The 13,346-nt window shown below is 35.3% G+C and overlaps 1 protein-coding gene across 1 annotated transcript; it reads left to right on the forward strand.

Moving 5' to 3' along the window:
• The first annotated feature begins 1,710 nt into the window (after positions 1-1,710).
• On the forward strand, positions 1,711-10,626 carry LOC121739131 (aspartate aminotransferase, mitochondrial). The gene is made up of 9 exons (XM_042131503.1): positions 1,711-1,919; positions 2,094-2,250; positions 3,361-3,504; positions 4,014-4,220; positions 5,957-6,052; positions 6,580-6,730; positions 8,060-8,234; positions 9,632-9,782; positions 10,297-10,626. The coding sequence occupies exons 1-9, from the start codon at positions 1,828-1,830 to the stop codon at positions 10,417-10,419; spliced, it is 1,296 nt and encodes a 431-aa protein (XP_041987437.1). The 5' UTR covers positions 1,711-1,827; the 3' UTR covers positions 10,420-10,626.
• Positions 10,627-13,346: the final 2,720 nt, after the last annotated feature.

Here is a 13,346-nt window from a genome sequence, read left to right on the forward strand (position 1 = left end):
AACTGAAGTCCACGCGGACGAAGTCGCGGGCAACAGCTAGTACATATATATATACTGAGTAGATATGTTGGATCGTAATTTGCTCGACACCATCCAACTTTTTGCAGCAGATGACGATTAATATGCATAAAACATTTTTTATTTGTAAATACATAATTTTAAAATAAATAAGTACTATGAATTATAGATTTTCATTGCTAAATGTCACTTTTATAGTTGGGAAAAAAACCCCAAAAAATAAAAACAACTCGTTACCACTAATGCAAATTTACAAGTATCCAATTAAACCAAGAATCTTATGTTATCTTAATATATATATTTCTTGTGTGCGTGTGTATGTGACTGAACTCCTCCTAAACGACTGGACCAATTTTGATGAAATTTTTTGTGTGTGTTCGTGGAGATTCGAGAATGGTTTAGATTTACAGTTTGGTCTACTGGAAAATGTTTTTTCAATTATTTTTTTATTTATAAGGAGTTGTTGATTTTGGAATGTTTTACATTAGATCCGGCGGACGGCGCTATCATCGCATTCAATATTATTCTATTTCAATTTTAGTTTGTTCTGACAGATGGTGCTACGATTAATTTGAAAAAAATTTTGTTATTCAATTCATGTGCTGATTAAAATATTAAATAAATAACACATAGGCTACAATTTTAAGCGACTTTCAAAATGGGGGAGGTGTTATGTTCGTTTTCTTATATTCAACGATTACTCCGCCGTTTGTTAACCGATTTTCAAAATTTTTCTTTTGGTATATAGGGTATCATCCCAATTTGGTATTATATTCAGAAAAGTGGTGATCTGATGAAGGATCCATAAGTAATCGAGGGAACTCCTCAAAAGTTATAGGGAAACATATGGTGACTTCGGTTTCGTGAGAAGTATTCTAAGCATATGCTACCAACAAGTAAGATTTTGCACCGAGATATACCTGGTATACCGTGGTTCGGAAGGTGCTGAGAGAATTCCTGATTCTTTATAGATACAAGTTTGGGAGTTTCGGCGTTGTTTTAAGAACAGAAAGCATATGCTACTATGCAAATTACATTCTTCATCATCATCATCATCACTACCATATTATACCATTTCATAGTCTTTTAGATCGAGACTCGAGTTTGTCAAGCGATAATTAAAAAAAATCTATATCTACCTAATATTATAAACCTGAAGAGTATGTTTGCTTGAACGCGTCAATCTCAGAAACTACAGGTCCAATTTAAAAACTTATCTCAGTGTTAGATAGATCATTTATCGAGTAAGACTCATCATTTATCGAGAAGGTTATATTATATTATTACTCTAAGACTAATACGACAGAAGAAACTCAGGAAAATGTGGGAAAAACGGGGGAAATATTTTTTATGGGAAAATGTACCAACGGATTCTGTAAAATTTCTAATTTACGCGGGCGAAGCCACGCGGGACATCTAGTATTATATAAGCTTCTTGAATTAAACGAAGCAAGTCTCCTTAAAATATTGATAAAATTACATGTAGGTAAATACATAACTCTAATGTAATAGAACAGTAGCATATAATATTATTCATACGTTTTATTGACATTACGTTTAATTACCGTGTTCCTTTTTTATTGGGCTACTTTGGGCTATCTTTTTATCGCGAAGTGGCGATTTGATCGGTCTTTGATCTGGCAACCCTGTTCTGTGGGATTTTACAAGGTCAATGCTCACGTCAAAAGAGATAAATTTATTTCCATTCTGCATAATTTTCAACTTGATTCATCCAGTTTGTAATAGGGAGAGAAACCTGGAGTGGACTGCTTGTAATTGTAAAGATAGATCAAGATTTTTAAAAGTGCCATGGCTCACGCTCTGAAGAAATTATCTGCTCAAGTAATCAAAAACAACAATCTCGAGTCTATAATCAGCAATGCAGCTGTGAGAACTAATAGGTAAATTACCGGCTTTTTAGTTTGGTTATATAAGTTTTGCCTTACCATATTTTTAATTTTGCCGGCTGTAACAGTATTTTCATATTAAATGTAAGAAATAAAAAATAACACATCAACATGTATTGAAATAAATCTATCTTTCAAGTATTTGTAGTATAAATACTCAACTTTTAGCACTTGGTGGGGAAATGTGCAAATGGGTCCACCAGATGTAATTCTGGGCATTACTGAAGCATACAAAAAGGACTCTCATCCACAAAAAGTCAACCTTGGAGTTGGTGCCTACAGAGATGATGAAGGCAAACCATTTGTGTTGCCATCCGTAAGAAAGGTAATTATCATCACTACATATTATAAAACAAAGTTGCTTTTTTTCCCTCATGGCCCTTTGTTTCCTTTAATCTTTAAAACTACGCAATGGATTGTGATGCGGTTTTCTTTAATAGATAGAGTGATTAAAGAGGAAGGTTTATAAGTATAAAAACATTCATTAAATAGTGGAGAAATACTGATATTTTTGGGGTTTCTAATGTGATGTAAATAATTACATTTTTTTTCCGCTTACATTGCAAACACAGGCTGAACCCTACAAGATTTATGAAAATAAAATTTATTCAAATAATAACTAATTTTCGAAGCGATTTTAACCAATACTGCAATAATCCTTATTCAATTAAATACTTAAAATACATTATTGATTTAATATAGATCTATATGGCCCTTTACAGCATATGATTTGAATAAATATTTTTGAAGATATTATAGATTTTGAAATATCATTAAAAACTGTCGATTTTAATCATTTCTTAGTAATATATTTTATACCCATGCAAAGCTGGGGCGGGTCGCTAGTTAAATATTATATTATATTCACTGATAATTAAAAAAAGGATATTACAGTGTAAACTCTATTTAGCTTGTCTACCATACAATGGTACACTCTACATAGCATCACACCCACTCTCAATAACGTCAGCATTACAACAATTGAAAAATAAAAAGTACCTTTTAAATTACTAAAATTAGTAAAAACTGCACAGCTGTGTACGTTTTTTTGTCGCATTGTTATCCTAGCCCGCAATAAATTCGACTTTTGGCATCATGCACACAGAACTTTCTAAGAAATTAGTCCTTTTGTTTACGAATTGAGATTGATTGCCTATGTAGGTTTTTCTAGAATTTAGTCCCTTACTAATAATAAGGAATCATGGATTATTAATAGCTATTCATTATCATAATATTCTCAGTTTAAATAGTTACATAAACTTTCAAACTGTAAATACGGTTAGTAAAAGAAAATCACTGTATAATGACGAAAAAGTATTGATTTTTCTTCTCTCCATTTAACAACAACTCCATATAACGTCATAAAATGCATGGTCCCTTCAGTGTCGTTATATAGAGTTTACATTGTATATTTTTCTAAAAATTTTTTTAACAGGCTGAAGAAATTCTTCACAAAAAAGGTCTGAACCATGAATATGCCCCTATCAGTGGTGAGGCATCTTACACAGATGCTGTAGCTAAACTTGCTTTTGGAGAAGACAGTCCAGTTATTAAAGAAAAAACCAACTGCACAGTACAAGTAAGTTAATAATAATTGTCTCTACAAAAAATAATATGTTGATGTCTATTGTCTATATTACATACAGTAATTTATATTATAGATACAGTATGTATTTTAATCTCACATTGTAAAAGGTAAACAAACTGCAACAATGTATTTGTGTCCAGAAATAAAATTTTCATTGCTAATCAATTTGCAACTTTATCACCAAGCCAGATAGCCCACTTTAAATTTACTTTTATCTTTAAACAACAACCATTAAATATGTGCTTGTTCAAAGTTATAAATAACTACATATATTAAATGTTTGAAGAAAAACAACTCTAGATAAATAGCCAAAGCATTATAATATTTCTTGAACGATAAAATATTCTATAAAATATTAAATTAATTATTAAAATTGTGTGTTCTAATAATAGACTGAAACTATGGCAATAACTTTTGAGGCACTAATAAAACATATTATTGACTCTTATTAATAAAATAATTTAATTTAAAATGAATAAATTAATATCAATGTTTTCCAGACTCTCTCTGGTACTGGTGCCTTGCGTCTTGGTCTTGAGTTTATCACCAAGCATTATGCCAAAAACAAGGAGGTATGGTTCCCTGCTCCCACCTGGGGAAACCACCCACAAATTTGCAATATGCTTAACCTGCCACATAAGAAATACCGCTACTTTGACTCCAAGACCAACGGATTTGACTTAGAAGGCGCCCTTGAGGACATCTGTGTAAGTATTTTTATTTCATGTTATTTAATACTTTTTCATTAAATTCTTTGTATAATATTCAGGGCGTTTGCTACGTTGAGTGTTTGCCCGGCGCGGCTGCCAGTCAGTGTGCTCGCCATAGTAATCGTGCGACTGTGCGCTGCTCTATGGGTGACATGAAACAAGGACGCCTCGCGGGTAGCCGCGCCGGGCGCACGCTTAACGCAGCGAACGCCCTAAAGTAGACCTATAACAAAATTGATGAGTCGATAATGGATATGTATTGCAGCTATTTTTAAATCTACTTCCAAAAACAAGATGGCAATTCCATTAGAAAGGTATGCTTATAAAATATTAGTTTAACTTTAGATGCCTAATACAATATTTCATGTATCCATACAATATATTAGCATTGTTGAATGGTATCTATTAGTTTCGCTACTGGCTTAGCTTTTTGATATCTTTGTTGATACATAATAATTATTATTGTTCATATTATACCATGAGCAATTTTATGTAGATTGTAATTTGTAGCAAAATAAGACATATTTTAGTAACTTCAAAATGTTGAATAACATAGGCGGAACATGTTAAAATCTAGCTCTGAGCTAATCACAGATGCATCAAAATGTCATTGATAAAATGTGTGTGTAAACTACGTGCTATTTCGTATTCACATAGACGATAACGCGGCCACGACCTCCACGCGTGATCTAATAGATTAGAGTCGCTGGGACGGCATTATGTAATGAACAACAACAGTTACGTTAAGGACCTATACAACAAATAACAATTATCAATTATTATCAATATGTTATGTGGTAAACAGGGGAATATAAAACTTATCAAATATTATTATTTGTTCATTTTTTATCTTTTTTTATGGTCATGTTTCTCCATGTTTCCATTGACATTTAAGACGCTGATAACTGCGAATGACCTTGAGGATTCGCATTACTCGCATCACTCGCATGCGAGAGAGAGAGAGAGAGAGAGAGAGAGCGAGATGTGAAATGTTCACTGGGTAGGATATATTTTCGTTTTGTTAGATGAAAAAATAAATATTATGGGAAATCTAGATTTCAAAACCGAAAATTAAATCTTACAAGCTTTGTATTTTTGTAAAAGGTAGCAAATAAACAAATTTTTAAAGCATAGCTTGTATATTATTTTAGTTTGAACTGTTTAAAGTTCCTGAAAGATGTGACTTTGGTATTTTTTTTTCATCCAGTAGGAGTACATTATTTTATTTAAGTATATAAAATAAAAAAGCTTTTCCTAATCAAAAATAACAAAATATTTTTTTTGTGCCAATCAATGAAATACACATGTCTAGAAAACTGCACAAAGATGTCGAATTGGCAGCTGTCTTCGCCTTAACTGGATAACTGAATTACGATAATGCTCAATGAAGGTTTATATTGTTGATAAAAATTGCAGTAATAAAGTTAGTATATTTTAACGATAACACTATAGTGTTGTCGTCTTATCGTTTTCAGTATGGTTCTAATACATAGCAACAATCTATCAATAGATAACAGGTTAATGATCAGCGTCACCATAAAAAATGAATATAGGTACGCCGTACGCCAAGAATCTGTTAATAAAATTAAGAAAATTTATTGTATGAAAAACATTTTCTTCTCTGTGTGGCCATGAGCATCACCAGTGGGATCAAAATACCATTCAATTACTGAAGGTGTAGTATGGTGGGCAGCCAACAGGCAGATTTGTTAATGCCTTAATTTTTCTTACAGAAAATTCCAGAGGGCTCAATTGTTATGCTCCACGCTTGCGCGCATAACCCTACTGGAGTCGACCCTAAACCCGAAGACTGGGCTAAACTGTCTCAGGTTAGTTTAATATTATATTTAATTATATTATGACAATTATTACACATTGTCCACAACTTTGTTGCTCCGGAATCCGTTAATCACGCAGACACATGGGCGTACCCAGGTTCTAGGCCTCAAATTACCCAGATTCTGGGCCAGGGGGGGCAAACCAGATTTTTTATAGCTTATATTAAGCTAGGTGTTTATAAAGAATAAAAAATTAATAATTTTTAGTTGTAAAAATATTGTATTGCAAACAAATGGCAAAAAATCGTTTTATTATTTTTAATTTTTACAGATGAAAGTACTAGATAATACACTTAGTAGGGACGTCAACATGATCCAGGGGGTAGCAGCTGCCCCTCCTGCCCCCCCCCCCCCCCCCCCCCTCGGTACGCCCATGCGCAGACACCCGACAATTTCCTCTACAGAAACTTCCCTTAACTTTCGCGAGATATCCATTCCAATTAACATCAATAAAACATATTGCAATTTGCAAAATGTGAAGGGTATTTTGCACTACTTATTCTTTTTTCTCCCAACAGGTGATCAGAGAGAAGAAACTTTACCCGTTCTTCGACATGGCGTACCAGGGATTCGCCACCGGCAACGTAGACAACGACGCTTTCGCCGTCCGCCTGTTCGTCAAGGACGGCCACCAGGTCACGCTCGCGCAGAGCTTCGCCAAGAATATGGGTATGAAGGCTCTTCTAGTTGTATTGAAATAGAGGGACAGTATATAATACAGTCAACCTGAACTATGTTGAGCTACGATTTACAAATTACGGCCCAATTTCACCAACGTCTGTTAGTGTTAACAGCTTGTTAAAATGTCATGTCTTCTTTATCATTCATATGAAAAACGAAAGAGGTAACATGATACTAATTCGAGCATTAACTTAACAGTCGTTGGTAAAATTAGATCTTAATCTAATTAAAAAAACAAGGGGTGACAGGCATTTACCAGATAGCATTCTTAACCTAGCATTATTACATTTTCTGAGGTACAAATTACATGATAAGATTAATTAACAAGTTACAAAGACGAAATCAGTTTCTGCGGAAGGGTCCCGCAGGAAATGACAGTGCGGCATATAATAATTAATACTGGTACTTCCATACGAATATATTAGATAACACAGAAATTGTAGAACAGAAACTGGATTTTTGATAAGCTCAGCGATGTGACCTCTAATCTTATGTGTACAGATAGCGGATCTTCGTCATCATAAGCCGTTTTGTTTTGTTTCGATAATGCGATAATAGAAACATACTTTGATAAATAAAATCGGCCAAGTGCGAGTCGGACTCGCGCACGAAGGGTTCCGTACCTTTATGAATGTGTTTTTTGTATGGCAGCCCCCCTTAATTATTTATTTTAATTTTATTTTTTAATATTAAAGTACACATATAATTGAGGATTTTGTGAAAATTTCAAGTGTCTATATGTTGCCAAAAAAAAGATCAAAAAATAACTTTTGTTGTATGGGAGCCCGTCGTAAATATTACCTTTATTTTGTTTTTAGTATTTGTTGCTATAGCGGCACCAGAAATACATAATCTGTGAAAATTTCAGAAGTCTAGCCTGGAGACAGACAGATAGACCGACAGACATCGAAGTCTCAGTAATAGGGTCCCGTTTTTACCCTTTGGGTACGGAACCCTAAAAAATACGGAATGTTTTTCCGGTTTCCATGACCCACTAAAAATCCAAAATGAATACATAGTTTTCCTAATTTTTGCAAAGCAAAAACAGATTTACGACGAGTACCTAAGCTGCGTTCGTGTGCAACACTTATCACGCGAACTATAGTTACAAGAGTCAAGACAAATGCAGCTACTGCACGGTCTCTATTCATGCACTGATTGCCGCAAGTGTAAGAGATTTCGAAGTTGTAAAGTATAGCCAATACAGTATACCTACTTCTTAGAATAATAAATAGTTATTTTCCAAGTTGTAAAGTGTAGCCAATACAGTACCGACCTTTAAGAATAATAAAGCAGACTTGTAAATTTCTTCTTCAGGTCTGTACGGTGAGCGCGCCGGCGCCCTGACGTTCCTGTGCGGCGACGCGGACCACGCCGCCAAAGTGATGTCGCAGGTGAAGATCATGGTGCGCACCATGTACTCCAACCCCCCGCTGTACGGCGCGCGGCTCGTGCAGGAGATACTGCTCAACCCTGAACTGAAGCAGCAGTGGTGAGTATTACAATCCATACTGCTCACACTGTATTTAAAATATTTAAGAATAAAATTGACCTCTTATAAAGACACAGATTATTACAGATTCATCGGAAAACCTCTTGGTAACTCCATAGTTCGTAGTGATATGCTTCATATTCAGTTTACATCGAGTATGCACAATACGATATCGCCCTTAGAGCCAGTCCACACGGCGCGTCGACGCAGCGCTGCCGTTGTGTTGTTTAATGCAGTTTTACATACAAATAACCAAGGTCCGTCCGTCCGTCACGTCCGTCCGTCACGTCCGTCATGTGTGCGCTGCGTCGTCGCAACGCACATGACGGACAGCAGTCCCCGCTCACAAGAGGGGGTGTTGACGCCGTCGCTGCCGTTTGACGCATAGTGTGGCCGGCTATGCGTCAAACGGCAGCGCTGCGCTGACTGGCTGTTAGACTAGGAACATCTGACACTTCATAGTCAATCGCGGTTTATATAGAAAATGTAAAAAAAATTAACAATCAATTCAGACCGCTACTGTCTTGATTCCCTAGTACACCTTAGTATTATAAATTAAATGACGCGTGACGCCCCTAACTCCGTTGCGCCAAAATTCGTTCATTGCGCGGGAACCGTACATTTTTTTCGGAATAAAAAGTATCCTAGGTCCCTTCCCGGGACTCAAAGTATCTCTATACCAATTTCCAGCAAAATCGGTTCAGCGGTTTGGGCTAGGTAACAGACGGACACTTTCGCATTTATAACATTAGTAAGTATGGATACGAAAGTCTGTTATCAGTTATCACTTTCCGCTTAAAACGCCCAATCGATGTTGACCCAAACTTGGAATAGAAAAACTCCCAGAAAAGGTCAAAGGACAACTTTTTTTACGCGGAAAAACTAATATCGGCGCAACGAAGTTGTGGGCTTAGAGTTGTCTAGAGTAAATTGTAACAAAATATTCCGCTAGTTTCAATAAATAACAATTATTTCAATAAGTACGATTTTTTTCCTTTTTAGGGTTCCGTACCCAAAGGGTAAAAATGGGACCATATTACTGAGACTTCGATGTCTGTCCAGCTGTCTGTCTGTCTGTCTCCAGGCTGTATCTCAAGAACCGCTATAGCTAGACTTGTAAAATTTTCACAGATTCTGTATTTCTGTTGCCGCTATAACAACAAATACTAAAAATAAAATAAAATAAATATTTATGGGAGGCTCCCATACAACAAACGTGATTTTTTTTTGTCATTTTTGCCCGTAATCAATCAGACAACAGGTAAACACTTAAAATACTCACAAAATCATTTTATATATATATCCTAAAAAATATATTTGTACTTTAATAATTAATAATGAAATTATAATAAATCTTGTTACCATTGGAGGTTCTAACCAACCATTGATCGCTTCAGGTTGGTGGACGTGAAGTCTATGGCTGACCGCATCATCTCTATGCGCACGCAGCTGCGCGCCGGCATAGAGGGCGCCGGCAACAAGCACCCCTGGCAACACATCACCGACCAGATCGGCATGTTCTGCTTCACTGGTCTCAAGCCCGATCAGGTATTATACCGATTTTGTCTAAGGTAAATTTTGTACTTTGACTTGAACCGACTAATTTGTTTATGGAACTATGTTCCCAACAGATTTTTTTACAACTTTTGCATTTATAGGGTAAATTTTTGAGTACTTACATTGACCGCGCGTAACATAATACCGCTCGGCAAAACTGGAATGAGAAAGTTCAATTTTCAATGATTAGGTCTCTTTGGTGGAGTGAGGAGTGTGTGGGGCCGTGCGCTAGCATGGGTCACGCTAATGTTAGATCGAAAGTCATGATCAGAGGGTGGTTATTGACATATTATTTTGGCAGCTATTGTACGTTTTAGCTAGATATTATACACAATTATATAGATATTGTACAAGATTCGCGGAGAGATTTTATGTTTGTGCGTGGCCTATAATTGTTTGCCACGCACAAACTTGAAATAGCTCGGCGAATCTGCGCAGGTGTCAATAATCACCACTCGAGTTTTTACCACTCTAAATTTTCAACAATGATACCAAAATGTTTCAGGTGGAGAGGCTGACGAAGGAGTTCCACATTTACCTGACGAAAGACGGGCGCATCTCCGTCGCCGGCATCTCCTCCAAGAACGTCAACTACATCGCCGAGGCCATGCACAAGGTGACCTGCTAAACGACATATCCAACTGCCTTAGATTTTAAGCCGCTATCTTCTACGACATTCATTTTATAGCTACAGTATTTCTTCTGTTTTATTACTTTATTTATTTTCGAATACTTTTCAAAGCATTTACTTGTAGCAAGTTAAACTTGTGAAAGTTAGTTAACAGATTAACCTATATTGTAATGTTGTTCTTGTATTTAAAATACATTTATCTTTCTCAAAATCGAAAGTATTTTTAATCCGATCCCCCCCGAATGAAAAGACAAATATTTAAAAACTGTTTATTGTTAATAAGAAGGTAAAATAAACTCGCTGAAAACACGGAAATCATATTTAACAGAAGTGATTTCAAAACGTAACTAATTCTAGGCGCATATGTACAGCAACTGAGAAATTAAAATTCACAAACATTCGTTCATCCGCGCGTAACAATACAACAGAGATAAATAATATTAAAAATATATACAGAGGATTTATTTACCTGCACGAGGGCCATTCCCCCCCAAAATGTATTGTACGAATAAGAATATTTGAGCTACTTTTGTTGGTCTTTTAGCAGATTTTTACATAGTATAAAATTGTGCAGGTATATAAATTGACGTTTTAAAAGTTAAACCAATCACAAAACGTAGGAGCATTCAACCAATGGACCGTTCACTGAAAGTCAAAATAGTGTTTGTATAATTAATAGGCAATCTTACAATTATTTAGAATGATTTGCAATAATTATAAAATTAGCTTCTACATAATTACAATTTATAACATTAATTTTTTAAGTTAAAAATATGCACACTGTACTATCAAATAGTATACATACATTAAGGGGCTGTTTCACCACTTACTGATAAGTGCCGGATAGGTAATCCACATCTTATCTGACAGATAGAGTATAGTCTCTAGAGAGTATACTCTGTCAGATAAGGTGAAACAGGCCCTTCAACTTGTATATTACAAAATATATATATTTTTGTATAGAAATTATTTAATAAAAATATAAACAATATAATAGAATACTTCATTAAACTATGTATTATGCTAATCATGGCACTATTTCTTTAAGATAATTATAGATGTGGGTGAAAAATGTACCATCCAACTTTAATGGAATAAGTAATATGCAATTTCATCAAGTTTTATATGGGTGTAGCAATATATTATTTTTATTTTATTTAAGACATATGAGCTACGTGAACTTTCTACTAACTCGATTTATTTCTATAAAGAAATTCAGTATTAATCACAACACCTTTTTACTCCCAGGATATGATAAAGTGAATACTACATTACTATTTTAAGGTGCGGCATGTATACAGTAGAATTTGTAATTACACTACAACATGGGCGTAGCCAGGATTCTATATAGGGGGGGTTCCGTGATTTTTAAGATAATATGAGTGTCTCACAATAGTATTGAAGGTGAGGTAAAAATTAAAAACAAAATATGAGCGAGCGAACTGGGATTGAATGCCTCCCCTCTCACCACGCAACTCTCTCCGCTCCACGTTTAGGTATGAAACTCATGCATTAGCGATCGGTCGCTCTTGTAGGGGGGGGGGGGGGGGGGAGCAAATTGCAATTTTCTATAAAACTTGCCGAAATAAATTAAAGAACCCCATTGTGCTTCTACGACTTTTAAATTTTCAATGGAAACAGGACGAACGGACGACTGACCATAATTGCTGCATCCATTAACCCGTGTAAAATAGGAATCACGCGGGAACCATGTATTTATACTGATAAAAAGTAGTCCTTAGTACCTTTTAATCGATTGAATGACTAGCGCATTTATTAAATGGCACCATTCAATTACATTGTGTTATTTAATGAAACTCGGCCGAATGCTGATTGAACCATCGTCTTTTAATGTCCAACTGGTAAGCGATTTGCAACATAGCCTTTTGAAGAGAGCGAAATCAGTCCGGTAATTGAATATATTTCATTTTTTTCCCGCTGCGGCGCTAGTAGTCGCCAAAACAAATAGGGGGTCAAACAGCTCGCACAGCTGTGTTGATATTTTTTCGATTAAATTTACTCATAGGGTTCCGTAGTATTGCTAGTTTTTAATAATAATTTTTGAATGGTCAATGAATGCACTTTTATAACGTGCTTAAACTAACAACATCAGTTACGTTCTAAGGATTTTGAACGAAAAATTCCTTTGTACTTCTACGAATACATTTTTTTAGTTGATCGATTTACTCAATAACTTATGAAGTATTCGTAGCCGTGATAGTTTTCTAATTAAATTCAGCATATTTCCTACTCCCGTGATTTTTTTCACATTTCTAGAAGCAACTTTTTAGCTGGTAGAAGGTGGGGACACTGGACTCAGACGATTTTTCCACTTTAAAACTTCATATTTCACGAATGGATCTCTAAATCGGAAAATGAGCTATGAATACTCGTAATATTTAAAAAAAAACCTATCCAACGACACCCCACATACGCCCCATACACGCGAAAAAAATATCACCAAAAGTATATATTTCTTTAAGATTTTATATACCACTAGCGGCCCGCCCCGGCTTCGCACGGGTGGACATTGATTTTTAAATATTTTTTTTTCAATCTTTATTTCTTACTCAATCTTTATGTTAAGCAGAACATAAAAATGGTTTACACTAAACGAAATGAATTAATGAAGCACTATAATATTATCCCATCAATGAAGCGGCACCTGGCTGTCGCATAACTATTATATTATAAATCTATTGTGTCTGCGATTCCAATGATTGAGGTAATAATAATTAATATTTACGTGGACTCTCCGGGCGAGCACACCCGCGCGGCGCGCCTTGACGACGCCCAATTCGCAACGTGCAGCAGAAATCGTAATATTTTATTTTCGCCATAACAATTAAACCAAACGTCCAATTTTAATCATTCAAAGACCAAATATTATCTACATTAACTGTACTTAGTAATTAAATAATTTA

The sequence above is a fragment of the Aricia agestis genome, chromosome 1 (assembly GCF_905147365.1).
Source record: "Aricia agestis chromosome 1, ilAriAges1.1, whole genome shotgun sequence".
In the NCBI taxonomy this organism is placed as follows: domain Eukaryota; kingdom Metazoa; phylum Arthropoda; class Insecta; order Lepidoptera; family Lycaenidae; genus Aricia; species Aricia agestis.